We start from the raw sequence: 19,341 nt of genomic DNA on the forward strand, positions 1-19,341 counted from the left end.
TTTATTTGTATGTGGTGCTGAGGATCGAACCCAGTGCATGCCAGGCGAGCATGCTACCGCTTGAGCCACATCCCCAGCCCTCTTCATGAATCATTTTGTTAACCTCTACCTATTCTCTAGATAAACGCCTGCCAGTGCTGATCAGTGATGTGCAAGTGTGGTTTAATTTATTGATAGGTCTATAGCAAATTACTGGAGACTCAGACCATCTTCTTGTCTCCTGACCAGAGCTAAGCTTAAGTTTCAGGAGGTTTGGCTTTCCTTCTCTGCACCTGGACTGAAAACACATGAGAAGTTAAAATATTACATATTATTACCAAGTTTTTTAGGAATTCTGTATTTCTACTATATCTGAATGAGCATTGCGAGAATTTTGGACCAACCCAAATATGGTAAATGTGCTTCAGAGTTGTGATGTATTTCTCATTTTTGCTTTGTAAATTTAATCTGTAGAGCTCATAAGAGCTTTTTGGCCAAACAAACACTGACAACACAACCTGAAAAACCTCTAGTGATTATAATGCCGTGCTAAAAAATTTGTGGTGTAATTCAATAAAATTTATTTTTCAGTTCTCTCAGGAGGACCTTTGCCTCAAGGGCATGAATTTGAACTGTATGAAGTTAGATTTCACTGGGGGAGAGAAAACCAGCGTGGTTCTGAGCACACGGTTAATTTCAAGGCTTTTCCCATGGAGGTAAGAACGATGATCATTGTGTAAAAGTCTTGTTGTTCAGAAAAGTATTTAGTGATCGGCTGAGAATGGTTAAGTATAAATGTAGATGCATAGCTCTTGAATTTTGTCAATTTATATTAAGAAAAAAAAAAACACTTAACAAGATATTAGCTTGGGGCAGCAATTGAAGCTCCTTACCTGCTTTACTGGGCTTGAAGTGTGCACGTGAGCAGCTGGCCATAACAGTGATCCGTGCTAGAATTCTTACTGTTGTAGACATTCTGTGGTCTCAGCAAATTCATTTGGTCACTTTTGTAGCTCTGGGAAGGTAATGAGCTAGAAACAAGTAACTGTTGGAAGAAACTCAAGAATAATTAAAACTCTAGTTTAGCTTATTTAAAATTGCTCCCCAAGCTTTTGGGGACAGGGAGATGTAAAGAGAGTGATTCTTTTGTCTAGTCTTCCCTCCCCCACATAATCTTCTTTAGTTGACTCTTGCGCTGTCTTAGTACCCAGTATCATGTTCCTTCTTCCCTAGGCAGAATTTACCTCCCACTCTTTGTGTACTAGATAGATCATGGTAGGTCAGTGCCATGTGCTGATCCTGTGGACTGGCACCTGTCATGTCCTCTGTGTCTTTCTTGTTGACTGAGGACTTCTGAGGAGGATCATTTCCTTCTCATTACCCTGTTGACTCTGTCATTTAGGCCACTGTAGGCATATCATAAATAAGTAGTCCGTGTTGGTAAGGTTGAGAGGATGTCCCTGTTGGTCCAAGCCTTATTGATGTTTCTTCTTATAAGGAACCTCAGTTTCTCCCAGGAAATTGCCCTTCAGTGGTATGCACAAGTGTGTTTTCCTTTCTTCCCATCTACCTGCCTTCCTTACCTTCCTTACTCCTCTCTTTCCTCCTCCCTCCCTTTTTCCCTCCTCTTTTGCTCTTTCCTGTGTGATCTATTCTATTTCTAAGGCTTTGATTCTCAACTATATCAGCTCCAGATTTTATCTTGATCCAGAGTCCTATAGACAACCATCTAGTGGGTTTTCTGACTTGGGTGCCTAGTAGAGATGATAGATTAAAAACGATATAACCCTTAATAATAATAAAAAAGAGTATATTGTGGGGGCTGCGGGAATGCCAGTCTTCTGTTATTCCCATCTGTACATATACTTAATATTAAATATGGAAGTGCTCACGACCAGATAGCAGGTGCAGTATTACCTCCGTGACCGGAAATCACTAATGTACAATTTTGTATAAATGATATGTGTATATTAAAGGATTAGATTGGAGTGTTTCTGAGCATTAGTGTAATGATAATTTTTACAAATCCTTTTGAAGCTTAGGATATCCATTTTATTAAAGAGGCCCAAGTCTTAAAAGTGAAATGTGAGATGTTTTAAGGATGGAGGGGAAGAAAACTGCATTGACATCTGTTGAAGATGAAGACAGAGTGAGGACCCTGAGAGGGGACCGCTCCTTGGGGGCCTGAGTGCTGAAGGTATTGATGGTCTTGTAGGGAGCTGCCCTCTTGGTTGCCAAGAAATGTTCTCTCATTTCTGCTGTCTTAAAACAACTCTTGTGTCACCTCTTCCTACTGCCCTGTCCTCAGCCAACCTCAGAAGGAAATGCTTACACCAGAACACATCAGAGGAAAGGGTTCATTTGAACCTCCTGGGTGGTGGAGGGCCAGGGGGCTGGCCAGACAAGCCCTGTCCTCTTCTTTGGGTTTCAAAGGACATTTCATGATTTCGTACCAGTCAGTCCTCAAATAATCCATGAGTTTAGGGAGAGATGGGCATGATGGGGTAGGTAGGAACTTCTGGATGAGGATTCAGTGCCTTTGCTTGTGACACAGTTTCCAGCCTTGAGAAAGTTTAATTAGATTAGGGGAGTCAGTGACCTGTGCTCTTGGCTGTGTTGTGAGAGAGAATTTCCGGACCAAATGTTCAGACTGGTCTGGCTACTGGGTGGCATTTTAACTGCTCCAGACCATTAAGCACAGGTAATGGATTGTTTTGAGTGAAGATTAAATTCTGGTAGTGAGGCTTTGTGTAGAAATATTTATATTTAGGATAATGGAATTCTGACTGTAATTTTTCCCAAATAGGTAATGAGTAATATTTATATTCTTTGTTATCCCAGATAATCCTTGATATAATCCCATAATATTTTTTTCAGTCATCTGACATTTGTTTTAGGGTCGTAACTGATTGAATACATAAATGTTGTGAGGGTGCAGAATTAGAGGGAGATTCCTGCAAACCAGCTTTTTTTTTTTTTAGTAGAGTGTCCATATTTTATTTACATTTTTTTAAAGAGAGAGAGAGAGAGAGAGAGAATTTTTTAATATTTATTTTTCAGTTTTCAGTGGACACAACATCTTTATTTTATTTTTATGTGGTGCTGAGGATGGAACCCAGAGCCCCGCGCATGCCAGGCAAGCGAGTTACCGCTTGAGCCACATCCCCAGCCTTTTTATTTACATTTTAAAACCAACTTTAATGCCAGAACCACATACACATTTGCTTATTTCCCTTTTTGTTGATTTCACTTATAATTGAATGGCTGTTTTGTAAAGCAAATAGTATAAACAAATAATTTATCGTGCCTGTGACCTGTAACATATAGAACAGCTTTTAACAGAAATCTATCAACCTCTTTCCCCTTGACTTTTTAAAATTACTACTGAATGTATAATAACAACTCTGAATGCATTTTCCGCTACCTGGAGTCAGCACCAACATTGCTTCAAAAGTTAGCGCAGTGACTTCTGACCCTTTCAGTGCAGCAAGAACAAGATGGACAAAGCCCACGTGTGTGCTTCACTTTCTAGAGATTTATGGTTTTCAGCAACACACATGCTTCTACAGCCCTCTGACACTTCTCATTAGGCTCTCATCTTAAGCCTGAATTCCGTTATGAATTCCTTAGGTTTATGCCTAACTGACAGTCCCTTAAGAGAAAAAAAAAAACATACCATGTTTTCTATCCTGGTACCTGAAAACATGGTGGACATACACATGTTAAATATTTTCTTACAAATGTCTGGGTTGTATTTACCAGCTGGAATTTTTTTTCCTTAATGTGTGTGTATTTTGCCTTTTGCTTGTTGATTTAAGACAAGTTTGAGAGCAACTAAAACTGATTCTTGTCTGTTTTGCTGGCCATGGGTAATTACTTTTTTTGGACGTCATTAGATATCTTAGCTTGTGAGGTTCGACTTCAGTATTATGAACTTGGCCATTTCCCCTCACTGGTGTGCTCTGTGCATCTACTTTTCCACTGGAGTTATTTATTCCATTCACATAAATTTTTATTCTACATCTGGACCTTCAGGGTATTCACATCCTGCATTCAGACCGTGTTTCTGTACTTTGTGGACACTGTCATTTCTTTGCTGCTTCAAAGTAGCCCAGCTCTGTGGTTTGCATAATTCTTCATAAATGATGACCCGTCTTTTTTTTCAATTAAACTATTTAATATAGAAACATATTGCATTTAGTTTGCATTAACATTATTTTCCTTCACATGTTTATTTCATATATGCATGTGGGAAAATAAAGTTCATCTTTAATAAACAAACCAAAAAAATAAAAACCTCCTCTATTCAAAAAAAATCAGGCTGCAAAACTGATTTGGTTGAGGTGATGTAGTTTGTCAATCATGATGACCATTGTGTATACTTAAAGAGCAACTCTCATAACTTTAGGGGAGAGTGCATTCCACATATTTTGATTTTATAATGGGTCAATACATTTTTTTTAAACTTGGGGAAAGACCAGTGGTATGGCTAGATTTTAATTTTTCTCAGTAAGAATATTGCTCACCCTCTGCTGTTCCCATTATTTGATAAAAGGAGGAACTTTAATAGCCAAATGTAGGAAGGGCATGGTCTCAGAATAAATCATCAACTGGATATTGGATAAGTTAAGCTTTTGAAAAAGTCATGATATTTCTGTTTTGCTCCTTTTACTACAATGCATAATGGTTTATTAGGGACAGAAAAGTAATCCTAGCCACACTAGATCATGTGTGGGAAGTGACTTTCTTCTTCTATGGGCCCAAAAGTCTGGGTTTAGAGTGACTCACCCAGCAAGAGATTCAGCTCTGTTGCAGGATACTGGCTTATCTTTATTTATATTGTATTGAGAGAGTTCCTATTGCTCTTTGTCCTCTGAAAGCCCTCAGAGATAAACAAGCCACATACCAGCTGTTTGTGGGAGATTGAGTGCATTAGGTAAATAGAAAAAAAAAAAGAAGAAGAAGAAGAAGAAGGTCTCCTTGTGCAGAGCAGGGTCTTTTGATTGTGAAGAGTCCAAGCCTTGCTTGCAAATTAGGTAAAAAAAAATGATGAAGACCATATTTCATATGAGAGTTCATCATAAACATTCCATTGCCTCTCCCCACTCTGCACTCTCCCCTAAGTGTGCCAGCTTCCCACATGTTCTACATTTCTTTTCTTCTTCTCAGGTAAGTGGGAGTGTCTACCTTAAAAGTGTTCTTTTGGTACAAATGACCTGGTCTTTAGGGTTGCTGCCTCACAGGTCATTTGCATATTCACCAGAAAGAGACACATTTTTTTTTCTTTTTTGCTTATTTTACTGCCCTGAGGAGATTCCAGAAATAGTTTACCTGGTTAATACTAAAATTCGGACCTTTTCAAAGTTATTCTACTTCTAGTAACGTCTCAAGTAGAACTTCTGGTTTATGAATCTTTTCTAAAAGATATCCTTCCATTGACTTTCCAAGGAAATGTCATAGGAAAACTTTATGAGATAGAATATGATGAGAATGAGACATATAAGATAACATGATATAAGCATTTTAGATTTAAAAGGAACTTTCCAGATCGCCTTGTACAAGTACCTATTTAGCACAGGAGAAAACTGAGGATAAAAACTTCAGGCCTCCTAGAACAACTTGTAGAAAACCAGGATGTATGGTCTGATTGAAGAGGAGTGCAGGATGGTTAATTATGTATTCCATTTAAGAAAGAAGTATCTCTACTAGTGCTCTTTTTTGCTAATGGATCAGATGAACACAAACAACACAACAGGCTCCATCCCCAGCCCACTGCCCCTGTGAGGGGCTATTATGTCTGCAGGTACCCCAGATGCAGAGGGGGCTTAACCTTGCACAGAAGGGCAATAGTGACACGGACTTTGTGGAGGAACCCCAGGGTATGATGTCACTAAGGTGGGCGCCCTGCTGCTCCCTGAGAACTGGTTGTCTAGTCTCGCCTGCTTTACCCAAGTACTTACCCAGGTCTGGAGAGGGAGGCTATTAGCTCGGAGTCACACCCCTCAGAAATAGAGGTCCATGAACTGACTTCTGTTCCAAGAACATTTGCTTTTTTAATTTTCTAGTGCCAATTTTTACTGGGAAACTCGATTCTAGTTTGAGTTTTTATTTGCACCTGTAGTTATTATTTTGGAATACTTTAGGAGCAAAAAGTGATTGCCATTCAGAGGAAGTAAGATTGATGCTAAAGGAAACAATTTGCAATTTGAACATTCAACTTCTCTGGGCAGTTTTATTATTTTCACCCAAAAGAGGAACATCAGTTTTTAAATATAATAATAATTATGATTATTTTTGTTGGTACCCTGGAATATCCTGCTAGGCTGTGGGATTGAACCTCGTGGCTAAGCAGAGGAAGGAATTAGAACCTTGGGCTGTGACCTCTCCAGTGGCCATAGTTGCGGAAACTCTCTCTCTCCTCTTGGCAGGAAAAAGAAAATGAAGAACAAAAAACAAATTTTATGTTTCCTGAATTCTAATGAACACTTGCATTTTTACTACATAAAAATCATGGTTCCTGCTTTGATTCAGCATGTTTACTTTTTAATTTATTAAAATGAATTTTGTGCAGAAACCTAACAGTTTACTGAATAGAAAATAAATTATGATGTTAAACAAACAAAAATGTTCTTTTAGCTATACCACGTGACAGGGCAGTCTGCCATCCCTACTCAGAGAGACATGGGGATGAGGCCTGTTTGACCTTTGCACAAAGGTCACTTTGCAGTCACCTTTGATTTTTAAAAATAATTTTTTTGTAGTTGTAGATGGACAGAATGCCTTTATTTTGTTTATTTTTATGTGGTGCTGAGGATCGAACCCAGTGCCTCATGCATTAGGCAAGTGCTCTGTCTCTGAGCTTCAGCCCCAGTCCCTCACCTTTGAGTTTTGCATTTGTTGGTATTTCCTGGGTAGATCATTATTTGTCATCACTTAAAGATACACAAAAGGTTATTTTGACAAACTAAATTTGAAAGAAGTGTTTTTATTACAATTGGTTTTATAACATAAGGCAAAATCGTACTAAAATTAAAAATTAGGTACTACAGGTGAATATGATATTAATTAATGCATGGGTAATTATATACTTGGGTTCTAACAGATCTAAATTCTACCATAAAATATCTAATCTCCCAATATACTTTCAGGTCATAAGCATACACTGATTGGAATATACAGTCTGTACCTTGTGGCTGTCTCCGAACTCAAACCCATCTGTTCATCCTTTTGTCTGTCTATCCATCTGTTCATCCCTCCTTCCCTCCTTCTCTTCCTCCCTTCATCCCTCCATTCATCCAGTAGACAGTATGTCATTACAGCCTACTGTTCAGGCCCTTGACTAGGGAGACGGTGATGTGATTTGTCCCCTCTTCCCCTTTTTCCTAAATAGGTGTCTTGAGAAGATGTATTTGAGTGATTCTGTGTTCTAACCTGTCGATGGAATATGCAAATTGTGGTCACCAGAAGTTAATAACAGGGAGATTTGAAGAGATTTATTAGAACATAAATGTGTCATTAGAGATACAAATGATTGTCAACCACATGAAATATTTGTCAGCTGGGATGTCAAAGGCGCTGTGCAAGGTGTAACCCACTCCTGGGTCCTTGTTGGCTAGATTAACTTCAAGTAACCTAATGGTCAGAACCAGTGAGACAGAGGATAGGAACAGCATGATAACAGGGAAGTATTAAGAAAGATGCAGTTCTGGAATGCCCCTAGGAAATGCCGGATCAGTGTAAGTATCTCAGTGAGAACAGCATGGTCGCGAGTTAGAAAACCTGGATTTGATCCAGGCTCTGCAGTCTTGGGCAATCTAATAACTCTCTCTGATTTCTACATTCCTTCCTAAATAAAGGGCTAGAATTTAGCTAAGGTGGGTGGAGTCAACCCTTCTGTTTCTTATGACGAGGAAGAGATGGGGAACATCAAAGGGGAGATTATGGTTGGGATGATTAAAAAAAACATGGGAAGATGTTCTGAAGGGGGATACAAAAGCTTTTTTTTTTTTTTTTGCTACAAATAAGAAATGTGGAGAATTTGAATGGAGAAAACAGTGTGAAGTTTTTTTTTTTTCTTTTCCTCCCCCTTTAGTTAAATATATTATCTTTTAAAAACTGATATATGGTATTTCCTGATTATGTTTCCTGACATCTTTTCATTATAATTATTATGTATGCATATGCAATAGAAGTTTTATTACCAGCTTATTACATAGTGAAAGTAAAGTATATGCTGCTTTGAGAAAGATAATTGAATAACTGTATAAAACTTCTAATGGAATCAAATGATGTTGGGATATTTTTAACTCTGTAAGATCTTAGCCTCTATAACAGCCATGTGAGTTTTGTGTTTTTGTTCTTAGTGTTTAAGAAGGACATCTTACACCTGTGACTTACGGCAGGGTGACGCAGTGGTAGAGTGCCTGCCCAGCCTGCACAAGGCCCTGGGTTTTGACCTTAGCACTGTGGGATGGGAGTTGGTTCAGGGATGTAGGTGTTCCTTCTTGTTAGTGCTTTGATGTGCTCGAATACACCTTTTCTTTGAGCTTTGTAGGGCTCCACACAACAAAACTGCATTGGAGAATTCTAGAGCAACATACCATACGTTCTCAGGGGAGATGCTGGACTTTGCTGGGACCCATAGGCATCAGCCTGGGCTGGGAGATAAATTGTTAGATCTGCCTCCTGATTCCCCTTGTCTATGATATTTGCCATCTGACTTATCTTCAGATCTTAGTGGCTTAACTTCAATTTCTTCATTGATACATAAGGATAATAAAATTGTTCCTATCCTTATGAAACCTAGGGAGAGGCTATAAAATTAATAATGTAACATTGGGAATACCATATACCACATTTCTCATATGGTGGTGGAAAATGTTGTTTTAAACAAAATCCAGTATGCACTAAACAGTGCTTTCTAAAAGCATTTTATGGGCATATTTAGGTATATTGGGTATAAAATGTATAGCAGGGTAATAGGGTTATTTTATTTTATTTTTTTAGAAGCCTTGAAAGAAATAGAAAAAAAGAAATTGGGATTTTTAAATTGTTAAATATAAAGACATTATTAAGCATAGAAGGAAGACATTTATTCTAAGACTTGACAAACGAAGGGCAGGCCTCTTTTATCCATTAATGCCTGTTCTTGAGGACCCAAAGGCAAATAAATTCTCTGAACCCAGCTTAACGAATCACTTGCCCTCTGGATGAATGAACTTATTCAGTGGAACTGATTTATTTGGCTCCAGAATATTGTATTGCCCGTGGATATTCCTTGGGAACTGTACGTTGGTGAGTTCTCTGAGGAGACTCAATAAAGAAACCCCTTCTCCTTAGCCCACATTCTGAACAGATTGGGAAATAAGCCATAACTAGAGTCCTCAGATGGAGAGCAGAACACCACCTTTGTTGTGGGTAGGACTGTGTGGGAGACAGCTCTGTGCGAGAGAGGACAGGGTCTCCCCAGCACCCGATGGTTGCGCCCATAGTCATAGTCCATGGGGTGGGTGGTATCCCAAGTAGGATTTATGAGTCTTCTCCCTAGGAGTAGCTTGGATTTCACAAGAGTTAGAAATAAAAGGAAAAGAGGGAGGGGTTGTTTGAAGGAGGGGAGAGGAAGGGCTACTTTGTTTAGGGGAAATCCCTCTTTATAGAAACCTGGAATGGGGAAGAGGCATTTCCTGTTAATGACACTCTTTTTAAAAAATTTCCCCCTTACCCCTTTGTTTTGGGTACTAGGGATTGAACCCAGGAGTGCTTTCCCACTGAGCTACATCCCCAGCCCTTTTTATTTTTTTATTTTGAGACAGGGTCTCTCTAAATTGCTTAGGGCCTCACTAAGTTGCTGAGGCCAGTTAGAACTGCGATCCTCCTGTCTCAGCCTTCTGAGTTTCAGGGCTCGCAGGCATGCACCACTGTGCACAAGACACTAGCAAGAGGACAATGAATCAGGAAATGAAATACCATTTCTTTTTATTATAGTTGGGGTCATCTCAATTACTGAGACCATGCACATCCCTTCTTACTTTGCACTCTTGTACCTAAGAGTCACACGGTTTTCCACTTTCCAAAAAGATTTGGGGGTGGGAAGATTGAGCAGGGATTTTGAATCATGAAAAGTGTTTAGATCCTTTATTTCTCATTTCTTAAGTGGGATTTTTGCTCAATTTGTCACCTCAGCTGGGGCCAATCCCTGTTTGAACCAGGGACATACCTAAGGGTAGTTTATAGACGATTTACTTTTCAACTGCTGTAACTCTACTTCAGCACTTAAATCACTAATCCTCTTCTAAATTTGGGTTGCACAGCACTGGAAATATTCAGCAATGATTTCAAAAAACAAATATCATCTTGTCCACCTTGTTATGGAGAACAAATATTACAGATTTTAATCGGTGGTCATTGTTCCTAATTAACTTCATCAGCCCTGACGTGCTTTGTTTAATGGTGTTCCTGCCCCTGCTTTTTTTCTCACTAATCTAGGGCTCTCTGCATTAAAGGGTCCTGTGAATAGCGACAGCATGGGGCATAGTGGAGTAAGGGCCACACCACTGACAATGGTGCCTTGCCTTCCTCAGCTGAGCTCTATCCAGCGGCTGCTTCCCTCATAGCTCTTTCTTTCCAGAGACTATTTGCCCCACGATCAAGTGAGAAGAAAAATATTGCTGAATTTTTAGTCTATTAGAGAAGGCAGATGGTGGAGGGGAACACACCATTCAGTTACAAATGTCTAGGTTTCTTTGTTTAAAGCCACACCTTAGGAGAAACATGAAGTGTAAGAAAACAGCATTTGTTTTTGATGACTCCAAAGTCTGTTTGGAGAGATGGAAGTAAGAAACATGTGGAAAAACCTGGACTGAGTGGTTAAATGAAAGTGTGAATCAGTTCAACGCCTGTTTAGCAGACAGCTACTGTGTATTTGCCATCATGCCTCATGGTGAGGGTGGGTGTGACATGGAATGAGAAGTTCATAATCCCTACAGGGAGACAGACCTATGAACAGACCTGAAAAAGGCCTCAGGGGATAGGATTATCAAGGGGAACAGAGATTATGGAATGGAGGATTACTGTCAGGTTCAGAAAGCAATAGAGTTGGGGGCTGAGCATTGATTCTGGAGCAGGAGTTCGCTGGATAAACTAGGCTGGGGAGGCCATTCCACAATGAGAGAGAAGCATGAGCCAGGGCAGAAATTCTGCACTCCTCACAGTGTGTGGGAAGGGGCACTGGGGTCTTGTGGAGCTTGGCTGGGGAGATCTTACTCCTGCCTGAGGGTTAGACTTCATCTTCTGGAGGCAACACCAGGAAGTGCTAGCACTTTTTTTTTTTTTTTTTTCAGTACTAGTGATTGAACCCAGGGTGCTTAACCACTGAGCCATATCTCCATCTGCTAGCACTTTTAAGCAAGTAGATTGTCAAGGGCTATAATCCAGTGTGGTAGAATTGGAATGGGGGAAAAAAAAGCATACAAAAAAGAAGAGATGGATATGAGAGACATGGTAGAGGATAGATGCATAGGGCTGGATAAGGGAGAAGTGGAACTTGTATAATAGAATATTATTGGAATGGAATTATTAGAATAATGATAGAATTACAAGCTGAGTATCCCTTATCCAGAGTGCTTGGGACCAGAAGTATTTCAGATTTTTAAAAAACTCAATAATATTTGTATATGCATAGAGTGATATGTTGGAGATGGTACCCAAGTTTAAACACGAGATTCATTTATGTTTCATAAACACCTTGTGCATATAACCCGAAGGTGTTTTGTATAATAATTTAAATAATGTGAGTGAAACAAAGGCTCATGGTGTGGAATTTTCCACTTGAGTCATGCTGTTGCTCACAAAGTTTTGGATTTTGGAGTATATTTTGATTTCACAGTTTTGAATTAGGGATATTCAACTTATAGTAGGAAAAAAACGAAAAGGAATCAGAATGCATATAGGTGCCATGATGTCCACAGAGTGGACAGGGGTGTCATTTCACCCTGTTACAGTCCACATTTTGCTTCCCCACACTTTCATATTACATAAAGAACAATTATAGTTGGGTAAATTTGTAAAGCTGCCCTCAGCTGAAAGTCAGGTGGAGAGATAAGAATGTGTGAAGCTATATTGAGCCTTAAATAATTTGAGTCTTAATCAGAACAGTGCTAATCTCTCTCCATCCCACAGAAGAGTGAATTAAACTAATGATTACTAGATTTCAGCTTTTATTTATTGTTAATTGGAGTTGATTTGAATTCTTAGGGGGAAAAATTCAGCTTTGGAATTACCATTCCCTTTTTAGTCCAGTGGTCTTAATTTTACTGATTTTCACAGGGTAATATGTATTTCTGCTCAGGTTTCCTAGGCAACATGCAGCAGAAACTCTCTTATCTGGTGTGTTTTCTGAAGACCTTTGTGTTGAGATCCACGCTCCCTGAAATTGCCTCAGCTTGCCATTGTCAGTTGCTGTTCCTACAATCTCTTTTTTTGTCATCCACTCCCGTTGCCTATGATATTTTTCAATATATATGTTCCTATCCTGTCAGTATGCCCTGTGCTCTCATAGCTTTCTGTATTTTTATAAATTAAAAAAAATGGTAGAAAATAGGTCTCAAGTATATTGACTCTGAAAGCAACAAATGAAGATGTATCCGATTACATGGATAATCTGCATTTACATATATCTAAATTTTTATAAAGACTTAATTTTGAATTTGATGTGAAAACCAGTTTTGTGTCAAATAATACAGATTTTTTTTTAAGATTATTAGAATTTGGGCTGGGGTTGTGGCTCAGTGGTAGAGTGCTCACTTGGCACGTGTGAGACTCTGGATTTGATCCTCAGACTCACATAAAAATAAATGAATAAAGGTATTGTGTTCAACTACAACTAAAAAATAAATATTAAAAAAAGATTATTAGAATTTGTTTTACTGGCATTATTGATGTGGGGTGAGCTGAAAGCTTTTGGAGTACTAAACTTTTGCTTCTTGATTTCAGTTAAATTTGAATTCTCCTTACAGGAAGAATTATACTTGTGGAGTCTAGTTTCCGAAGCATCTAGATTGTGTCTGTTATTGAATGAACATTGTCTTCTGCGAGGCAAAGATTTGAGAGAATTTCAGATGAATACTCTTCCAACTTTCTTTTCTTGGAGGATCTGGGAGAAGACAATGGGTGTAAAATTGGGATGACCAAATACTCTACGCTGTTTTCAGAATGGATTTCAGTGAGCATGTGTGTAGTGTTAGGCATTAGTTGAGATTTTCGAGTGTGAAGCTTGGGAGCATTGTGTGTTGTTGAATGACATGGATATTCTAGGAGGTAGAGGGAATTGGAGGAAAGTTAGTCGAACACAGTCATGCTGAAGTTGAGATTGATAGCGATTTTATGTAATTAACCTCAGATGTAAATTCTAGTGATTTTTAAATTCAGGAGTTTGCTTTGACTTCTATTAGAATTTTAGTTCCTGGCATGCCGTGAGCTCTAATGAAATACAAGCAAGTGGGTAAAAGAAAGGATGAGAACACTTTTGACATAGTGCCGGGTACTGAGGATGCAAAGAAGACAGAAGTGTCCTTCTCCCAACTAAAGGATTTTGTGCTTGTTATCTTATGTATCTGGGATGTTTTCTCCCCAGTAGTCACAGGGTTTGCTCCTTCAGCATCATTAGTTCTCTGTTCAAAAGTTGCATAATCAGTGAGGCAAACCTTAATTTCCCTAAACCTTCTTGGAGTCTGTATCCCCTCTCTCTGTTGTATTTTTCTCCATAACCTTTTATAGTAATTTAATGGTACATAAATAGAGATATAACCACAGATAAGTATATACAGTTACATAGTTGCTTATATGTATGCTACATATTATAAACCTAACAGCTATTTTATAGTAGTCTATTGTAACTGGAGTTTAGGGCATCTGGAAACTAAGTAGCTGGAGATAAAATGGAAGAATAGCAGGTTGAGGACAAATAGTGGAAGCTTCTGAATGTCAGGTTTTCATTGAGAAGCTGTGCTGTGGTCAGATGTAGGTTATGTAGGTGGGGTTTGACCAAGAGCTGTGGGGTATGGCTGCTCAGCATTTCACAGGATAGACTTTCTCATACGTTAAATATTTATTGAGTCCCTATATTCTAGGGAATTTAGGAACTGGGAACACATCAATAAAGAAAGAGGTAAAACTTGCTTCTCTTGTATCACTTTCTTCTGGTAAATTGCAGTGAATTTCTGTGATCAGAAGAGGTGATGCCCTTTAGGAAATCGTTGCTAAAGGCCAGGTGTGATGGTTCATATGGCCTCGGTTGGGATGATGGCTTTGACAAGGAAGAGAAGGGAGCATGAGAAGCAATGTGAAGAGAGAAGCTGTGTAGCTTTCAGAGGGTCTTGGTAGTTCAGAGATCAGGTAAAGAGGAGCTCTTCTAAGATGAGATCCTTGGGAGATAGAAGAATCTTGGTGCTCTTAAGGAATGCCAGAAGGGGGTCTATTTTGATGGGAAATGATTGTAGCATATAATTTGAAATGTTTTGGATTTGATGGTTGCCATTCATCCCGTGGAAATGCCCAGGAACAGACTGGAATTGTAGATTTGTAACTCAGAAGAGAGGTCAGAGACTGGGATTTATTGTAGCAACGAATATTTACTCATTTATCTATTTAAATATGGCTCTAGGTAATACACAACATCTTTTCTTCATCCAGTGTCATGAGGTAACAGTTGAAACTTTAATTTGGTGTCATATCATCAGTGCTTATCAGTCTCAAAGGAATATGTACTGTTCCCATGGTAGGTTAATCATGTGGTCAATGCTTTATCAAAGGGAAATTATATTTCTGATCCTGCATAATGTCTATTTTATGTCCTTAGTTTCCATATTATGATTGTGGCTGTAATAGTAGCATATGTTGTCCTTATCCACATCAACAATCAATCCATTTTTGAAACTTATGAAGCTACTCCCAATAATAAACTACTGCTAATAAAATTTACTGCTTGATTATTAGGAAATGTTGATACAAGTGAAAGAGGTTTGTATTAGATTTACACTCTTAAAAATCTCCTTAGTTGATGATATATTTTATGGTTTTCAATAACTGACTTAACATTCCTGATGTCTTTTCTTTAAATATTTTGAAGTAATGGTAGAAAATGGTAGTAAAGTAGAAAAATGCCTTTATATCTTTGAGAAAAGCTCTAAATCAGAGCAAAACGAGCTGGATCTCCTTGTCTATTCTTAGATACCACTTTGTTTTCAATAGATCCTACCTTTTGTCTATCAGAAGACCTTGTTTAGATTGTAATGAAATTTTTTCTTTTATTTATGAAGTTATTAATGCTATGTATGCATATAAGATTTGGTATAAGTAATTTAGACATGGAGTGCTTTTGCTCATCATTTTATATCTCTTGCAGGAGTATGTTATTTTCAGGTAAGTAAGAACTAACTGGAAAATAATTAGGACTACTTCTCTCTACATTAGAACTCCTGAAGGGCAGTTCAAGGTTGGTTAATTCAAGTTGCTCAGTCATATTTCCAAAAGCCCAGTTTTTTTTTTTTCTGTTTTTCTGCTAAGCCACTTCTGCGCTTTGGCTTTTCCCATTTGATTTGTTTACTTGTGGTTGCAAGATGGCTCCATCACCTGTAAGCATCAAATCCTGACAAATTAGTGATTAAAGATTATGAGAGGAAGGACTTTCTTCTCTTGCATTTTTGTAGTAGGTAGCTTTGTTGAGATATCATTTTTACGCTATGGTTTTAGTGTATTTCCAGCATTTTGCTTCCATTACCATACTTTCATTACCCCCAAAAGAAATAGCCCATTTCCATTCCCTCTCTTTCAGCCCGAGGTAATTACTAACCTGCTTTCTGTCTCTCTGGATTTGCCTGTTCTAGACACTTCCTATAAATGGAATCATGTGTTATATGGTCTTTTATGACCGCATCCTTTCACTTAGTGTAAAGCTTTCAAGGTTCATTCCTCCATGTTGGGACCTGTATTAGCACTCGGTTCCTTTGTATTCTTGGAGAGCATTGTGTCACATGAGTACATCATGTTTTACTGATTCATCCATCAATTTTTGGATATTTGATTTATTTCTGCCTTTTGACTTTGATGAATAATGTAGCTGTGAACATTGAGCGCACGTTTTTGGGTGGATGGATGCTTTCATTTCTCCTAGATGTGCACTCTCAGAAATGAAATTTCTGGGTCATATGATAATGTATATTTAATATTTTAGAAATTGTTAATCTGTTTTCCATGGTGACTGTGCCAGTTTCCAATCCCAGCAGCAGTGTATGAAGGCTCCAGTTTTTCCAAGTCTTAATTGCTTGTTTTTTTTGGTTGTAGCCATTCTAGTAGCTCTGCAGTGATATCTCATGTTGGTTTTGACTTGCATTTCTCTAATAAGTAACTATGTTGAGCATTTTTCATGTGTTTATTGGCCATTTATATATATTTCTATTAAAAAACTTTGCTTATTTTAAAAAAACAGTTGGGATGGTAATGTAGCTCAGTGGAAGAGTGCTTAAATGAGGCCCTGGATTCAATCTCCAGCACCCCATACATAAATAAATAGAAATAAAAAATTGAGTTATTTGTCTTATGATTGAGTTATAAGAATTCTTTATTCTGGATACAAGTCTTTTATCAGACATACAGTGTGCAAACATTTTATCTTATTCTGTCCACTACCTTTTCATTTTCTTGATGGTATTAACTTAAAATGTGAAAGTTTTTATTTTGATAACTTCCAAATTACTCAATTCTGGAACCATCTTTATTTAATTTTTTTAAATAGACACAACATTTTTTATACCTTTATTTTATTCATTTTTATGTGGTGCTAAGGATCAAAACCAGTGCCTCGCACATGCTAGGCAAATGTTCTACCACTCAGCCACAACCACAGCCCCATCTTTATTTTTTAAAGTTAAATTTTTATAAATTTTAAATTTGAGTTAAATTTTTGATTATAAATAAATTTGGGCACAGAAAATTCCCTAAATTATAAACATTCAGTTCCTTGAAATTTTACAAAGTAAATATACTTCTGAAACCACTATTCAGCCTGAACACAGTCTATATCCCAGCCACTCCCTCCCAGCTCCTTCAAGGTCAATTACAATCTTGAGTTGTAGTATCATTGATAAGTTTTGCTTCTTTGAAGGTTTTATGTGAATTGAATCACACAGTACACATTATTTTGTGTCTGGCCTTTTGTCATTTAGTATTGTGTTTATAGATTCATTTATGTTGTGATATGTGCTTTTCATTTGTTAATTTTCATGTGTAATTATTTTTAGTATGTGAATTTTACACAGTATATTTTTTCTTTAGTTGATAACATTTAGACTGCCTTCAGGTCCTATCTACTAGAATAGAGTTTCTCTGAATATTCAGGTCTTTTAATGAATATATATCTCAAACTGGAGCCTAGGTTATGAAATATTTCAGTACAAATAGTTAACCCAAGAGTTTGCACTGAAACACATTACTAATAGTGTTATGAATCTTCTTAAAAATTAAGAATCATTTCCCCCAAAGTCCTTATTACTCCATTTCCCACAGAATTTCCCTTATATGTCATTAGCCAGAATTTCTGTACTTGCAGATTCTTTACACAGTCATTTCAAGGAAAATGATGAGGCTGTAATAGTGTGGCTTCATCAGGACCCACCCTACAGGGCTGAGAAGGGGTCTAGCATTCTGTACACACTTTGCTTCTGGTTGTATCAAATGCAGTTGGGGTTCTGGTAGCATGAAGGTCAGAGGAGAGGAGGAGACAGTGGGTAGAAGAGTGTGCTGGAAGAAGGAATATCCAGATTAGATATTTATCTGCAAATTAGATGCATTTCTGCAAAAGTGACTTTACCAGATAGAGCTTCTGGAATTATTTTGAAAACTACCTGAACTTTTAGTTTCAGGTTAGTAAACAAGAGTAAATGCTCAATCAATATTTTCTATAATAATTACTTTTATTTATTTATTTATTTTTTGGTATTAAAGATTGAAACCGGGGTGGTTAACCACTGAACCACTTCCCCAGCCCTTTTTATTTTTTATTTTGAATCAGGGTCTCACTAAGTTGCTAGGGCTTCATTAATTTGCTGAGGCTGACTTTGAACTTGTGATCCTCTGGCTTCAGCCTCCAGAGCCACTGGGATTACAGGTGTGCACCACCATGCCTGGCTACGTTTTTCTTATTTTAATTTTTCTAACATTCTATTTCTTTTGAAGCCTGCCATTATAAGTTGGATATCTGCCTATGTACAGTAGAGTAGTCCTCATTTTTATCTTCTTAACTTATGAAAATGTACCATGTAGTGGTCGACATACAGCGGTTATCATTTTCCTCTAGAAATAATGCTTTTTAAAAGACTTTCATTCTTGGAGCTGAGGTTGTGGCTCAGTGGTAGAGCGCTCGCCTAGCACGTGTGAGGCCTTGGGTTTGATCCTCAGCACCACATAAAAATAAGGTAATAAAATAAAGGCATTGTGTTCAACTATACCTAAAAATAAATAAATAAATAAATAAATAAAAGACTTTCATTCTTTTAAAAATCTTAACCACATATTTATATACAGAGTTATGAAAAATTGTGCATTCCACTATTGTCATGTATTTACAAAAATAATAAATAATAAAAAGTGAGAAAGAATCTTAACCACATATTAGTTAAAAATTTCTAATACTACATTACATAAAAGCAAAGATAAAGTCACTCAGAATTATCTTCTGAGTTACGTTACTGTAAAGCAAGGATGGTCTTTGCTTTTCTAAGGGCTCATCTCTATGACTATATATGTCAAGATATTGCATTGCTCATTGATATATTTCATTTGTCTAAAGCCAAGGTGCAATATATAATAAAAACTTTTGGAAAACAATACATTCATGCACTGCTTAATGATGGGAACACATTCTGAGAAATACATGGGCATGTGGGCCATTTTGTTATTACGTGAGCTTGATAGCGTGTGCTTGCACATACCCAAGTGGAAGGTCTAGGCCAGTCACTAGACATGGCCTCTCCCTGCAGTCAGGAGACACAGCAGACGTGGGATGTGTGAAGCTGTTGCTGGTGTAACACAGCATATACTTTTATGGTGAACTTTGTCTTTTAAATATACGTAGGTGGAATGCGCGGTAACACAATGAGAACTATAGCATAGAAAATGCATGCATTCGTAACAGTTGTTTGTTGTCATCATCAAGTATTATGGGCTGCACACAACTGTATGTGCCACACCTTTATGTCTGGCTGGTGGGTTTGTTTACACCAGCACCACCACAAAGGTGTGAGGAGTGCATCGTGCTGTAATATTATGAGGGCCATGACATCACTAAACAATAGGAACTTTCAGTGCTGC

The 19,341-nt window shown here is 37.8% G+C and overlaps 1 protein-coding gene across 2 annotated transcripts in view; it reads left to right on the forward strand.

Annotated features, from left to right (window-relative positions):
* Ca8 (carbonic anhydrase 8) overlaps positions 1–19,341 on the forward strand; it is an 88,432-nt gene that overhangs the window by 15,170 nt on the left and 53,921 nt on the right. For both annotated transcript variants that reach the window (XM_015485848.2, XM_015485849.2), the window contains exon 3: positions 571–695. In XM_015485848.2, the coding sequence (XP_015341334.1) occupies positions 571–695 (125 nt within the window). The remainder of the gene's footprint in view (positions 1–570; positions 696–19,341) is intronic.

The sequence above is a fragment of the Marmota marmota genome, unplaced genomic scaffold (genome assembly GCF_001458135.2).
Source record: "Marmota marmota marmota unplaced genomic scaffold, marMar, whole genome shotgun sequence".
Classification (NCBI taxonomy): Eukaryota; Metazoa; Chordata; class Mammalia; order Rodentia; family Sciuridae; genus Marmota; species Marmota marmota.